The sequence below is a fragment of the Myotis nattereri genome (genome assembly GCF_964212035.1).
Source record: "Myotis nattereri genome assembly, chromosome: X".
NCBI lineage: Eukaryota > Metazoa > Chordata > Mammalia > Chiroptera > Vespertilionidae > Myotis > Myotis nattereri.
The window spans coordinates 9,134,777-9,151,307 of record NC_138078.1 but is presented as its reverse complement, the minus strand read 5'-3'; the positions used below and the strand labels follow the sequence as shown (position 1 = coordinate 9,151,307).

Below are 16,531 nucleotides of genomic sequence, written 5' to 3'. Positions count from 1 at the left end.
TGAGTGGAGCTCAGAGCTGGCCAGGGCGGGGTGGGAAGCTTGGCTTCCTCCATCGCCAGAGGCAACCCAAGCCTCCTGCTCACTCCAGCTCCGTGGCCAAAGCCAGCTGAAAGCAAGTATCTGGGCTTTATTTATCTTCTATAATTGAAACTTTGTTGCCTTGAGTGGAGCTCAGAGCTGGCTGCAGCAGGCAGGAAGCTTGGCTTCCTCCATCACTTGGGCAACCAAGCCTCCTGCTCGCTCCAGCTCTGTGGCTGCCAGCCGCCATCTTGGTTGGGTTAATTTGCATATAGTCGCTCTGATTGGCTGGTGGGCATGGCTTAAGGCATAGCAAAGGTACGGTCAATTTGCATGTTTGTCTTTTATTAATGTAGATAGCTCAAAACTGGAAACAGTTCAGGTGTCCATTAATATGAGAATTGATAACCAAATTGTGGCATATTCATGCAACAGAATACTACGCAGCAATAAAAAAGAGCAGATTATTGACACATACAGCAGTATAAATGAACTTCAAAACCAATATTAAGTGAAAGAAGTTTCACAAAAAAGTGAATGTTAAGAGGGGTCAGAATCGACCAGGAAGGAGCAAGAGGGAGCTTCCCGGGATGATGGGAGTATTCTGAACCTTGATAGGGGTTTGGGCTCTGTAAGTGTATGCATTTGTTAAAAATTCAACAAATGTACCCTCAAGATTTGTGTGTTCACTGTATATAAAATGTACATCATAAGAAATGCCTGCAAAAATATTAAACTCTAGTTAATGCTATGCATGCTGAAATATTTAGTGCACATGTACAGATGTCTTCAATTTACTTGAAAATATGTTAAAATAAGATGGACTATGAATAGATAGAGGAATAGATAAAGAAATGAATACGAAAAAAAAGAAATGGATAAGTGATAAAACAAGTATAGGAAAATATTAATGGCAGAACCGAAGTGGTGGCTATAGAAGTATTTACTGCATAATTCTTTCAACTTTCTTGAATACTTGAGAACGTACATAATAAAATATTGAGGCAAGTGGGTTAACAAAAGAGAAATAAAAAAGGAATAGACAGCGGAGAATGCTAAAGAGGAAGCACGAGTGAAGTAGAAAAAAAATGTGCCAGGTTTGGTTTCCCAAAAGCCAGTTAGAAAAGTGTCTTCAGAGGGGGGAGAGGCCAATTGTGTAGAATTCTTTGGAAAATTCAAATAATATTAAAACAGGCTCATTGGATTTGGCCATAAGAGGAGTGGAGTGGAGGAGAAGGAAGCCACACTGAAGTGAAGGGAGAGAAAATTGTTGGTGAGGAAGCAGAGATAGTAAATGGAAAGGACTCCTAAGAAACGTGTCTGTGAAGGAGGCCAGAGCGACCCACAGCAGCTGAAGAAGGATAAGGGAGCATGTTCACATGTGGATGGGAATGAGCCAGTAGAGAATCAGGAGACTGTGTCCCCTGAAAAGATATGTTTAAGTCCTAACCCCCAGTACCTATAAGTATGGTCTTATATGGATAAAGGATCTTTGCAGATTTAATTTATTTAAATGAGGTTATGCTAGATTAGGCTGGGCCCTAATCCAATTAACAGTGTCCTTATATGAAGAGGACACTATCAGAAGAGAAATTTGGACAGAGACAGAGAGAAGGTCTTGTGAGAGTGGAGGCAGAAATCGGAGTGATGTGTCTACAAGCCAAGGAACTCCAAGCACTGCCAGCCACACCAGAAACTGGGAAGAAGAAAGGCAGGGTTCTACCCTAGAGCCTTCAGAGAGCGAGCTTGGCTCTACTGAAACCTTGATTTCAGACATTTAGCCTCCAGAGCTATGAGACTAGATTTCTGTTCTTTTAAACCACCCATTTCGTAGTACTTGGTTGTGGCAGCCCTGTGAAACTAATACAGGGGAGATTAATAATGAAGGGACACAGATGATAAGAACAGGGGTGATGTCCTTGACAAGGTGATATGGAGCCATTTCCAAGGTACCAGGAAAGGGGCTGGCCTTTGATAGTATCAGGACCACCTTCCTCCACTGAAATAAGTATAGCATCATTCAGGGTAGATCTAGACAAGTAAGGGTTTACCCAGAAGCTTCAGACTATAATGAATGCTTCAAACCGCCCTTGTAATAGATTCCCTGCCCTTTTAACTAACACAATATGCAACCTACATATTAAAGTTGCTAGTCTTCCTCTAAGTATTCAAGAACCAATCCATGAAACTTAGATACAGCAATTCTCTGCCTTCTAAAAGGAGTTTGAGAACGAAGAAGCAAGTCTTACCAACAGGAATGGAACCAGATGCTCAGCTAATTGTCAAAACAGAACAACTAGGTGAAAAGCCTGGTAATCCAAAATCAGAAAGCCCCTTACCTTGAGTTGCTGCTGGAGTTCACTGTTCAACCGGGCCAGCACTGCATTTGCCTCTTTATTTTTGCGGATAGCAGTTTGAATAGCCTTCTTCTGTTTGGAAGACTGTCTACAAAAAGTACAAACAGTTCAGTGAAATAGAACTTAGAGGTCTGGACCCTTGTCAAGACTCTCTGATTCATGAGAAGTGCTAAATTAACAAGGGGCTAATGTCAGAGGGCTCCAAAAATAAAATCATATGTTCACAGCCAGGCAGGCAGACACACCCCAAATAAAACAAATTTGTCAGGATGAATTATTTACACCTGAAGTAATTCCCATTTTATAACTTGAAGAAAGGCTGTGAATCGGCCTTTATAAACACTCTGCATTCCATTTATTCCAAGATATTTTAATAAGCATTTCTTCTGTACAAACCATATTAACTGCAATGCCCTTTTTGTGTAAGCATTAATGGCATTTAAAAAACCTGCAGGTAGCCCCTGTGGACTAGTCTGAAGGTAAAAATAGAACATTCTCTTTAGCAAAGATCCTACATTAATTTTACCAGTCCCCATAACTCTCCTTTATTCCTTTATTATGAGGCATGAATGCCTGAGTATGAGCATGTGCATGTGCAAACACCAGCATGTACATCTGTAGCACTTGAGAAATACACAGAAATGTCTCAATACTTGTACTCCCAAATTAAGTCAATAGTAAACTCATTCAATCGATATAAATAAGGTGATCATATGTCTCACTTTGTCCATTACAGTCTCTGCTTACACTGCTTGTCCGGCCCTTATTATTCTTAGCATCCTGTTTCTCCCTCAAAACTGCCCACAGTTGTGATAATAAATCAACATGGCTGTATAACCTACAACTTTATATCTCACAGCAAGAAATACTGAATATCAGAGCAAAATGGCAATTTAAATTCCCCTAAAAAAACAAACATATTTGTAATCATTGGGAGATGGGTTCTAGGCCAGAGCAACTCAACTGATATGCATTGTGACCACTGTAGTGATATGATTAATATTCACTGAGAATATTCTCTATGCCAGCCACTCTGCTAACCTGTATAAAGCATGCATACTCTCTTCCCCAACAAATTTGAAAATTAATTTTTCATACATATATATGCAGAGAAGGGGCTTCAAAGCCTACTTTTTAAAATATATAGATTGGATTTCTGGTTTCAGGACAAGATGGAAAAGATACACTTCTCTCTATTCCTTCCAATAAGTACATACAGTTAAAACCCTGGACATAATGTATAAAACAAACAAAAGATGACTCCAAAAAGTGGAATGGAGGTGACTAGGGAATTCGGTACCTAGGGAAACATATTGCAGTAAATTGTTGTTGTTGTTGTTGTTGTTGTTGATGTTGTGTGTCTTGGAAGTTTGTGTTTGTTTGTTTGTTTGTTGTTTTTTGCTTCATAGATCCCAGACTGGATAGTGTAGAAGGTGGCAATCCAAAAATGAACAAAATAAATTGATGAACAAAATAGATGCAGAGACATAGAAGCATGTAACAGACTGTGGAATCTCAGAGAGAAGGCAGGGAAGGGAGGGTGGGTGGGAAGAGATCATATGCATATATGCATAGCCCATTGATGCAGACAATAGGTGGTGGGGGCCTGGAGCAAGGGACAGAGGAGGGCTAGAAGTCAATGTGGGGGAAAACAGGACATATATAATACTTTCAACAATAAAGATATTTTTTTAGAAAAACTACAGCTGTCATACTTAATGAAAAAGTGAATGTTTTCCCCCTAAAGATTAGGAACAAGACAAGATTTCTACTTTCATCACTATTTTCATGATAATATTAGAAATCCTAGCCAGCACAATAATGTGAGAAACGGTATTAAGGTACACATCTTGAAAAGAAATAAAATTGTCTCTATTTGCAGATGACATGATGGTCTATGTAGAAAATCCCAAGGAATCTACAAAATCTCCTAGAACTAATAAATGATTTCAGTATGGATAAAAAGGAATTTGCAGGATAGATTAACATACAAAAATCAAAAGAATTTCAATATACTAACAGTGAACACTGCAAATCAAAATAAAAAATATGATATGACGGGCGAGAATAGAAGCGATCACAGGAGAAGAAGTAAGAGAGAAGAGATCAGCAAGAAGAGATCTTGGGAGAGGAGGTAAAAAGAGATCACACAAGAAATGTTGGGGGAGAAGAGGAGATCAGGCAAGAAGAGAAGAGGGCACAAGAAGAATTCAGGAGAAAGGTAGAGTATCACCCGAAATGGGGAGGGTACAGAAGAGAAAAAGAGATCATGTGAGATAAGAGGAGTGCGCAAGAAGAGAAGCCATTACAGGACAAGAGGTGCATAAAAAGAGATCACACAAGAAGAGAAAACGAACCGAAACCGGTTTGGCTCAGTGGATAGAGGGTCGGCCTGCGGAATGAAAGGTCCCAGGTTCGATTCCGGTCAAGGGCATGTACCTGGGTTGCGGGCATATCCCCAGTAGGAGATGTGCAGGAGGCGGCTGATCGATGTTTCTCTCTCATCGATGTTTCTGACTCTCTATCTCTCTCCCTTCCTCTTTGTAAAAAATCAATAAAATATATTTTAAAAAAAAGAAGAAGAAGAAGAAGAGAAAACGGGAGAAGAGAAGAGCTCGTGAGAAAATAAGAGCATGCGAGAAGAGATCACGTAAGATGAAAGGAGCGCCTTTCTTAACCAGTGTTCTGATAGAGAATTAAGAAAATGATTTGTGACTCTTTGCTCGATTTTCTAAAAGACGATACAGAGTAAAGACCATTCTAGATGAATAGGAGAGAAATTTACTTACTATAGACAATGGATGTCTAAGGGCATCAGAGCTTAATTCTTTCCCAGAACACTGGCTGAGACAGGACCATAGACTCACCATCGTGTGTATAGCTGTCTCTCTTCCTCAGGGCTTAAAAATTATTAATGCTAAGTCACTTCTTATTACTTCAGAATAAACTGGTCTGGGAACTAAAGTCAGTTGTATGAAGTTCCCTGACCCCAAAACTTAAATTCCTGCCATTTATAGCACTATTTGTGTTAACTGGTGTGTGCTAGTCTCTCAGCCTGACACCATGTGTTTTTACCTAACCAGTGAGAAAGTATCATAGTGAGGGACAGTCACTGAATAGGCAGATAAAATAGCTCCTTTCAACAAGTGGTGGTGGGCCAACTGGATATCCATATGCAAAAGGATGAAGTTGGACCCCTTCCTCATACTATACACAAAAATGAACTCAAAATTGGCCATAGGCTTCAATCTAAGACGTGAAACTACAAAACTTTTAGAAACAAACATAGGAACAAATCTTTATGACCTTGGGTTAGGCAATGGTTTCCTAGATGTGACACCAAAAGCACAAGTGACAAAAGAAAAAATGAATAAATTGGACTTCATCAAAATTTAAAACTTTTGTGCTGCAAATAATACTATCAAGAAAGTGAAAACAACCCACAGAAGATATTTGCAAAGTATATATCTGATAAGGTACCTATATCCAGAATATGTAAAGATCTTATAACCCAAAAATAAAGATAAATAATCCAGTGTAAAAATGGACAAAGAATCTGAGGAAACATTTCCCCAAAGACAGTATACAAATGGACAATAAGCACATGAAAAGATGCTCAACCCCATTAGTCATTAGGAAAATGCAATCAAAACCACAATGTGATATCACTTCACACACACTAGGATGGCAATAATAATAATAATAATAATAATAACAGATAACAACAAGTGTTGGCAAGGAAGAGAAGAAATGAGAGCTCTCATACATTACTGGCAGGATTGTAAAATGCTACAGCCACTGTGGAAAGCAGTTTGGCAATTCCTATGAATTATGAGGTCACATTCGATTCCTGGTCAGGGCACATGCCCGGGTTGCGGGCTTGATCTCCAGTGTGGGGCATGCAGGAGGCAGCTGATCAAAGATTCTCTCTCATCACTGATGTTCCTATCTCTCTCTCCCTCTCCCTTCTTCTCTGAAATCAATCAAAATATATTTTTAAGAAAGATCATGGGGATGTAATGTACAGATAGAAAAAAGAGTCAATAACATCATAATAACTATGTAGTGACAGACCGTTAATAGACTTATTATGATCAATTTGTAAGAAATATAAATGTTGAATCACTGTGTTGTACACCTGAAATATAATACTATATATCAATTATAATTATAATAAATTATTTTTTAAAAAATTTTAAAAGAAATCACACCCCACATCTACTGAAAGTTGGGCCTGAGGGTCATGAAGCAAGCTATTTGCCATGGGGAAACATGAGATAAGACAGGCAAAGAGAAAACTTCCATTTATATTACTGTCTTCTTCCTGAGAAAATGTGGGCCAGTACAAGGAAGAGAGATCAGAAGAAGTGGAAGGGGAGGGAGGAATGGAAGGGAAGGAAACATGCCATGGCCTTGTCCTCACTTGCCCCTTGTGTCAGGATATGTCCTATAGCTTAGAAGCCTCTTTCTATGTGACTGGAAAATAGTAATCCCATCACAGAGATAAGTAAGGGAAAACTACATCCATAAAATCACACCCTTTTATGGTATGAGTGTAAATGTAAACATCTATATTTACATATAGATGAAAATTTAAAAGGAAGCCTCCAATCATGCTCTCACTTATCTGTTCTACTTACTTCTGGACTATTGGATGGGGTTTCACAGTTGCTACAGACGCTGGCCCGCCAACGGTGGTAGAAGGCTCTTGATTTTCTGTAGCTTGATTTTCTGATCGTAATTTTCTACGGATGGGCTTTGATGGAGGCTGAGAATATGGTGTGTCCTGTAGATTAAGAACAAAATAAACCCCCCCAACGGTTAAAAAACAGGCATGTGTTCTATTGAAACTCTGCATCCAATGATATGTGACTGATTCTTGGCTAGGTAAGAGAGGGACATGGGCATCAGATTTCAGTGGCCTTTGTTTCTTTCCTCCTTGTTTTTCATGCTTGCAGCCTATTATCTTTTTGTCACCTGGAAGGACCCAGGAATCAGATTCCAGGGGTCCACCAACCCTCTTTTCCTTCCTATTTTAAATGCCGTGTGCATCTCACAGCACAGAGCCTTTTCCACTGAAGAAAATTCTCTCTTGCTCTACTTTGGGGCTTTTTGGAATATAGTTTTGAAGTTTGTAATGATCTTAGTCATAAGTTCAGAATTCTCCTACCCCCAATTGCTACATGAAATCAAGCTCAAGAGCCAGAGTGTCTTCTGGAAGGAGACAGATGGCCTGCTTCCTTGAAGGCCCCTGCTTTACCTGTGTTCCTGAGCCCAGGGCCCACTCTCTTTCATGAGAGAAGGGCCTGAGAAAATGGGGAAGGACAAGAAGAGGGTGAGAAAATGAAAGGACAGCACCATGAGTGAGTGGTGTTTACTGAGCAAATGACCCAGGACTCAGTGACGCAGACAGGCTGAGGTGAAGATGCTGAGATGCAGAAGAGACCACAGCACAAAGACAAGGATGGAATGACTACCATGCCCCCAAAACGTACTCCTAGAAGCTTAGCAGTGTGTAGGATTCTGAAAAAAGGCATCTGTCCCTCCCCACCGCACCTCTTAGTCTTACCAACAGCAAAGCCGCCATATTTAGCTGGGAGGTTGAAGAGGGAAGTACAAACTGTCAGTGACATCAAGGTCCAGCCCAGGAGTCATCAGGACCCCATTTTCACAAAGAACCCAAATTCTAGGAAATCTGGGTCATTAACATTAACGTCAGGACAGCAAAACCTTAAAATGGTAGATGTGCTCACAGAAATAAAAAGCCCAAGGAAGGGCTCACAACGCCATCCCAGTGGCACCCCTGTGCTGGCCTTACCTTCTTTGTTGGACTACTCTCTGCAGCTTGCGAGGGGGCTCTGTTCAGCTGGGGGTGTAGCTCAGCCTCAGATGCTTGTTCAGACTGCAGCAAAAGATCAGAGAGAAGATATAAACGTCAAACCATAACCACGCAAATATATAATGAGGAGCACTTAAGAAAACAATCACTATGAGGAAACTGATTTAGATCAGGTTGCAACCAAGCATATGCAAGTCTGCTGATCCTTGAGAAAACCTTCTATAGACCCCGCTCCTCCCTCCCATCTTTCCTTCCAACATTGTTGAATATTAGGAAAAGGAGTCATGAGGATGTCTTCTATAAGTGGACATATATATTGCTAAAAACTAACACTTCACAAGTTCAAACTGAAAATAACAGAGCTTACTGGAAAAACAGGGCTGGGGAAGAAGTTAAAATTTTAAGCTGGACACTAACAAAAACAATAATCATAATTAAAAAACACTGAAATTTAAAAATATATATTAAATTCCTAATAAAGAAACATTCTAGTAGCTATGACTCCTTACCTTAAATAAGGTAAGGGAGGGTAAGCATGATGGAAGCAGTAAACAGGGGTTCCGGCTGCTAAGTGATACAAAAATCAGTGAATGGATGCACAAAGATGGGCAAAGACTGCCCAGAGCCCTTCTAGACAGAGCGGGCACCAAAGAGCCAAGCAGAAGACCCAGGGAGACTGGGTACTATGGCCCCTCATTCCCTCAGCCCGAGGCTGCTACATTCAGCTGTGCTAGAGCATTTTGTTTTCAGCTGCTACTGGCCAGGGATGCAAAATAGTAACATTGGGGGGGGGGGCGCCTTCATTCAAACCAACATATATCCACATTATACTGACATCAGTCATGTATTTACCCACAAACTAATCTGTGTTACACAAGCACACATTACAGCATAAGAGCCAGCCTTAGTGTTCCCCCTTCACCCCTAACCTAGCCGCTTCTGAATGTGGCTTCTTTCTTCCTGACTCTACTGAAAAGGCTTGTACCCAAGGACACTACTGCTCTCCCATTTAGCTGATCCTAGTGGCCTCTTCTAGTCTTCTCTAGACCAGTCCCTGGCATCTGATGAACCGTGATCTCCTACTAAAATCATCTTTCTTTCCTGTTGACTTCTCTTATTACCACACAGACATAAGATTTCTCAAGGTTCTGTCATATATTGCCCAATTTTCCCCTCCCTCTTCATTCTTCCCAGAGTAATCTCATCTGCTCCTACATTTTCACCGCCCTATCTAGAAACCTTGGTTCAAAACCAACTCCCACCTGTTCCAAGCCCATTTTACAAGTACTCAACATGCCTGATTTCTAGTTCCAACTTTTTCTTATAGTCTTCTCCTTTCCATTAAGGCTAACCGTATTATTATGAATTATTATTATTAGATACTGCAAAACACAGAACACTTACTATGTGTTACACGTTATTTTAGGTCAGGGGTGGGCAACCCCTGGCACGCATGCCAAACATGGCACGCCAGTAACTTTTGCTGGCACAAGAAACCCTCTCTTATAATCTTCCATTTACAATTTTTGTGAACATTTGAATGACTTAAATGTTAAATTACAAGGCACTGGCAAGACACTTGATGTTATGTTTGGTTACATAAAGGCTTTTGAAAAGAAACTGGAAGTCTTTAAGAGGGATGTGGATGGTGAGAGATTTAGATATTTCCCAAACCTCAAGAGGCACATCAAAGACCTCCCAAAAGATGACAGAACAGACTGTCAAAGCCTTCAAAAGCTGTTTTTAAACATCATCGAGTCAACTATTGAGCAGTTCTTCTCAAGATTTGCAAAATTCAGAGAACTGGAAGAGACAGCAAAATTCATGAGGTTTCCAGACAGCATGAAACTGGAGGAACTAAACTTACAAATGTTTTCATGGATAGACATGGCTAACTTTGAAATGCAGTTGATTGAATTTCAGAGTAGCTCAATTTGGAAGCAGAAATTTATTGACCTTAGAGTTGACTTGGAAAACATTGAAAAAAAGCCATTAGAGACAGGAGTACCAGAGAGAAGTGTCGAAAACGAACTATTGAGGACTTGGAATGCCATTCCAGAAAAGTTTTTCTGTTTAAAAAACTTTGCAACAGCATTACTCCCCATGTTTTCATCCATATACACTTGTGAATCTTTGTTCTCAGTGATGAATTTTGTTAAGTCTCGTAATAGGAGTAGCCTGATGGATGAAAGTAGTAGCTCGTGCATATCTCTGAAGGTCACAAAATATAAACCTGATGTAAAATCTCTGTCATCAGTGATGCAGCAGCAAAAGTCCCACTGATAATATCAAACGGAGTCATAAAGTTTTCTGTCGGACTATCAGTGTACATGTATACATTTTAAAAAATGTATTTTTCATCATCATATACTGTGTTTTTGTCGCTCGAGTGAATTTTATTATTTCTTAAAGGTTCTTCACATATGTACACCTTAAGAGATATCAAGTAGGCGTAATATGTTCTCAAAAAATTAGGGTTGGCACGCCGAAGAATTTTGAGTCAGAGATTTTGCTGGTTTTGGCACGCACTCACAAAAAGGTTGCCCACCCCTGTTCTCGGTGCTTTGCATGGATTATGTCATTTCATCACACATCCTAGGAAATAGTTATTATCCCCATCTTATTAGTGAAAAAATTGAGGATTGAGAAGAAACTCACTCAAAATCACACAAATAGAATGGTCTGAACCCAGGCCTCAGGTCCTAATGCTGGACTATGCTTTATATTTCCTGGGCCAAGAAATATCTACTAAACAGCTACTACAGGCAGGCCTTATGCTGACACTGGTATTAAAGGATGAGCAAGCCCCAGACCTTGCTTTCAAGGAGTTTGAAGTCTAGTGGGAAAGGCAGAGAAATGATGGGTCAAACATGCTTCAGTGGAATTAAGATGGTGGTAGGGAAGTGTGAGGGCCCCAGAAGCACTCAGCCTTCTGGGTCAGCAAAGATTCAGGTGAAGGTGATATCCCAGCTGAGATCAGAGTAATAAGCAGGGTACAGCCAACCAGAGGGGCACCACATGGAGATAGTGAGAAAGGAGGCTCAAAGGGCCTCCTATGCTCCAATACCCAGAATATCAGCCTGGGGTACCACAAGAACACTGAGACCAATCACCAAGAAGGAAACCACAGGACAAGCAGGTATGAGGGGGGAGCTCACTTTGAGGCCTACTGAGTTTGAAGCATGTGGGAAAAGCCCAAGCAAGCCATGTAAGAGCCTTCACTATCAGGAGTCCGGGGGATGCAGGCACTCACCCACCTTCCTGGGAATTCTGACAAATGGCATCTTACTTGAAGATCTGCCAGCCTCCTGTCAGTTTTATTAAGGGCTGAATGAGGGCCCAATAAACCCCCAAATGAAGGGCTTCCCATGAATTGTACTAAAGAATTACAAATTGGGCCCAACGTCCTTTGTTGCCTTCTACCTAAAATCTATTGCTTAAAACACATATGTTCTGGCCCCAAGCCTATGTGTGTAGGCCCCTGCAGGGACCTCAGGTACACTGCACATTCCACCAGCCAGGCAAGAGAAAAGGAGAGACAGAGCAGTCAGTCAATTACTCTGCCTTTCAATTGGTCAGCTCCCTTTTACCATCAAGCAGAGAGAAGCATTTTCCCTAAGACTCCCTTTCCTAGAGGGATGAATGAAGTCTCCTTCTTGTGAAAATATTAAACGAAATGATAAATTGGATCCTCTTTTTTTAATGACGTTTCTGAGCACAGCAAAAGTAGTAGCTGTACTTGTCATTGCTTTCATTTTCTCTTAACCATCTCTAAAAACACAAACAACAATGGGTTGGGGGTTGGAAAGGATAAGAAAGCAGTTGTGAGATGTGTCTAAATTTATTTTTTCATTTACATATATGTATCTTCCTGAAATGGCATCCAGAGGCCTGGGTTTTCTAGTGTATGACCAGTAACCAGTAGATCCTCAGCATTATGTCAGGCTGGATGGAACCATCAATCTCCTTACAAAGAAACTCAAGACCTCCCCACCCTTTTGTACTGCTCCATAACTGATTCTAAATGGGTCCATCTGTTGAACATACAAAGGAGTGAATCTCATGAGGAAGCAGGAAGGTCCTGGAAAGGCAGAGCCTCACCAGAGCCAGAAATTATCCCAGGAAAAGAGATGGGGCAAGAAAACTAGCCTTGTGGGGGAAAAACTAAAGATGAGATTTAGACATGTAAAAGCCTTTCTTCCCAATAAACTATTTCACTTTCTTTCATGAAAAGTAGTATGAGGTTTACATTAGACTTAGCAGCTGGAAAGCAGAACAAACCAGGGAGATTTCTTTGCTTTTCTTCAGACTTTTCTAACTTAACAATTTTGGGGAAATGATAACTCATGAAAGCAGGGGTCTCAGTGACTCCCTTTTTCTTCCATGTATTAAAGAAAGGGGGGAACAACTCTGCTATCAATATGGACAATATTCCCTTGTCCAAAAGTATAAGTTGTCTGAACTGAAATCCAATGCTTGAATCTTGTGAAAGAAACAAATGTTCAGATTACAATTAATATTGCAAATGGCAGTGCTTCCCTCATGACTCCTATGTAACAGTATGCACCCAGCCAGGATGTGACAACCCAGGAAAAATGTACTTTTAGTCAAGAGCTCATTGAAATTTGAGCTAAGTTCCAATTAAAAATATATCTCTCATATTTTAATATTAATATTCCCCTACCCACAAAGGAGAAATATATTTCATTCTAGTTTTGTAATAAAAAGCCTGAATAGGTCACATTGATGTTGAGGTGCTGCCTCAGGATGTGGAAACTTGTTCTGAGCTTTTCCCAGTCCTATGGTTGATGGGACAACATGGCTCCTGTTCAGTTGGCTCTCCAGAAACGGACATGGCCCAGGGAGGCTAAGCATTTTAATTCTGTATCAGAAGAGGGGTTTATTCAGTTATTCAATTATACAGGTTTTTATTTCATACATCTGATGTGTCACTTTCCAAGAATCCTCATCTCAGGTTCTGGACCCCAGACACCAGGCAAAGTGCTCCCAAACAAGGGGTGTTAAAACACTTAGAAGAGGATCCTCCAGCCTTAGTCGAGCCTTCAGATGATTACAGCCCTGACTGACATCGTGCCTGCAGCATAATGAGAGAGCCCGAGCCAGAACCACTCAGATTAGTTGCTCCCACATCTCTAACACATAGAAACTATGAGATTATAAATCTTAACTGTTTTAGGACTCTGAAAAAAATACACTAGTATGTCTACAATTTGGGGCCTAGTAGGGTGGAATAAGGATGAGCGGTGGAGAAGAATGGGAGAACTGAAGCTGAACAATGGCAGTGGAGTGGATCATACATGGTCTTACAGATCATTGCCCTGAATTTTCTATGAGCCACTCATCACTATTCCCTGCTTCTATGCTCTTCCCTACACTACAGGGAGTAGAAGCCTGACAACTACATTTATAGAATCTCCTTTAGACAGAGGTCCTTGTTATCACTGAGACTCATGCATATGAAACCAAGAAGGTAAAAGAAAAACCATGTTATTTCTCCTCTGGCAGTGTCTTATACTGGACTCGGGCATTTCCCTGCAAATCATTACTTAGGTGCTGCAGGCAGTTTGAACAACTTCAGCTGTTTCCTTCAGTTCTTACAATATCTTAACTTTCAGAAAATTGTAACAAATACCATAGTGGTGGCCTTCCCCCTCATCTTTGTTCCTCTAGAACATCTTCTTTTTAAGTACCACATTCCTTGAATGAAACCTCTTCCAGTGTGAAATACCTAGAATGGATTCTGTTTTCCTAACTAGGCTTTGGCTGACACATCCCTATTCAGGATTTGAACTTATTCTGAGGACCATGCAGGCAAATGGATTGGAAGCAACCCATACTAGGGGAAGGGAACTCAATTAGAAAGCAAAAGAAGAAAACAAGGTAAGAGATTATGGTCCTTTAAACCACTTTGGTGGGAGTGGGGATAGGCAGATTTGAGAGCTATTTAGATTGGAGACTGTATACATCCTTGGTGATTGGTGGAATGTGGTAAGTGAAAGAACAATGACATGAAGAATCCAGGTACTTATCTTAGACAATGGGTAAATGATTGAGAGAGAAAATAATTTAAAGCAATAGGGAAGAAATGTGGTAGCATAGTAACTGAGGAACATTAAGCAAATTCATCACAAAGCAGTGCTAGGCCAACACCAGTTCCATAAATTGCCTAGAGCAGGGACTGGCAAACTTTTTCTATAAAGAGCCAGATATTAAATATTTTCAGTTGTCCAGGCCACTCAATCTCTGGGTCTCCAGGTCTCCATTGCAATTTTGCAATCCTGCCCTTGCATGCTAAGCTGTGCAGGCAATACAATGAATGGGTGGGGCTGTGCTCCAATAAACTTTATTTACAAAAACAGGTGATGGGATAGATTGGCATGTGGTTCATAGTTTGCCAGCCCCTGGCCTAGAGGGAGAAAGTATCACAAATAAGCTTAAGAAACACCACACAGTCTATCTCCCTCTTAGAAATTCATAAAGCACATAGCACATCACCAACTGAAATCCTGTGAGGTAAAGGAAGCCACTGACTTTGCTTATTCCAGCAGTTCCCAAATTTATCTAGCGTCCACTCCTTATTCTCATGTACCTTCTATTAACATCCAGCAGAATAATGTTCAGTGAAACACATTTTGGGAAACACTGAACCATAGGCTGGGTTTTAGAGGAACAAAGGAAAAATATTCCATTTTATTTGAATGCCAAATGACATGTTCCACACCCAATCCTTCGAGAGGAGCATTCTCCACAGTGGTTGGCAGATCCAATTCCAGGCGCCCCTGCTGTATATACCTCCCACTCTCGCCTTGGCCAAGAGCATGAGGCAGGGTGACGATGGGGTTGCTGCCTGGCAAAAATGGGCTCCCTTCCCTCCCCCCATCCTTTTCTCCCTCCCTCCCTCCCTTCTTCTCGGCAGTAGCAGCTGTTGCTCCTGCTGCCAACTACTCTACATGAATTTATTTACTGGGCTCTTTTAAAACCTTCTGGACACAAACAATAAAAATTATTCATTATAATAGTTAAAGCATATGAACACAACACTGATAAATTATGGCTTTTTTTAGTAGCTTAAAAACAACACATTTCATATCCAGTTCCACCCAGGCAGGCCAGTTTTACAAAGGTCCCATAGCGCCCATCTAAGTCCAGGTGCTCAACACACCTCCTGCCTAGGCCACTACAAAAATGTCAGTGGGTCTTTTTCCTTCCTTCAGCCAACTCCCACCACCCCCCCCCCCAGTCCAATCCACCCTGCACACCACTGAAGAACTACTTTGTAAAGCACCTTCTCATCAAAACACATTTTCTCAAAGACCCTCAGCGAGTCCCTAAGGCCTGTGGCACACAACACAATCCCTCAGCCAATTAAAGACCTTCCATCATCTGGCTCCAATTTCCCTCTGCATCACAATTGCATTAGCTCGCCCAGATGGAACCTGCTCCAGGCACATTTTTTACCTTAATCTTCAAACACCACAGAAGTTTCTTCCCAATTCAATTCTGTTTGTTCTAGACCATTTAGCCCAGTGGTTCCCAAATACAGCTGCACAGGAGAATTATCTAGGAAATTTTTATAAATTATAGACTTTTAGATACTATCCCAGACTTCCCTAATTATAATCTCCTAAGGGTGGAGCATTAGAAACTTCTATTTTAACAAGCTCCCTGTGTGATTTTTATGAAGCCAGCCCAGACCAACTGGGGACCACTGATGGTCCAAACTCTTCATTTAAGAGATGAGAAAAACAAGTATCCAAGGTCCTAGTCTGGAAAGGGCCACGAGTGCTCCAGCAAAAACTAACTAGGATTCTCAATTGTTTTCTTGCCTATTTGCCATGGAGGGAATAGAGGGTGTGTGCAATATGGTTCTATAAGTAAATAAATAATTGAAGCTAAGCAAAATCTTCAGCAATAAGACTTGTTTAAAAGTCAAATCTAGCCGAAACCGGTTTGGCTCAGTGGATAGAGCGTCGGCCTGCGGACTGAAGGGTCCCAGGTTCGATTCCAGTCAAGGGCATGTACCTGGGTTGCGGGCACTTCCCCAGTGGGGGATGTGCAGGAGGCAGCTGATCAATGTTTCTCTCTCATCGATGTTTCTAAAAACTCAATAAAATATATAAAAAAAATAAAATAAAAGTCAAATCTACAACTAAGAATCAAATCTCATTAAAAAAAAAGTAATCTAATTGCTGAACTATTTGCTAGGGTGTATATAATTGATTAATTTTTTAAAAATTCATAATATTCATGCAACTGACACATTAGAAAAAGAAACTCAAACTCCACTTATCACCCA

General features: G+C 40.8%; 1 protein-coding gene across 6 annotated transcripts in view; it reads right to left on the bottom strand.

Annotated features, from left to right (window-relative positions):
- Positions 1 to 16,531, bottom strand: part of REPS2 (RALBP1 associated Eps domain containing 2) — a 182,901-nt gene that overhangs the window by 4,654 nt on the left and 161,716 nt on the right. For all 6 annotated transcript variants that reach the window (XM_081081882.1, XM_081081884.1, XM_081081886.1 and 3 more), the window contains 3 exons: positions 8,194 to 8,277; positions 7,016 to 7,161; positions 2,358 to 2,463 (listed from right to left, as the gene is read on the bottom strand). In XM_081081882.1, coding sequence (XP_080938008.1) covers positions 2,358 to 2,463; positions 7,016 to 7,161; positions 8,194 to 8,277 — 336 coding nt within the window. The remainder of the gene's footprint in view (positions 1 to 2,357; positions 2,464 to 7,015; positions 7,162 to 8,193; positions 8,278 to 16,531) is intronic.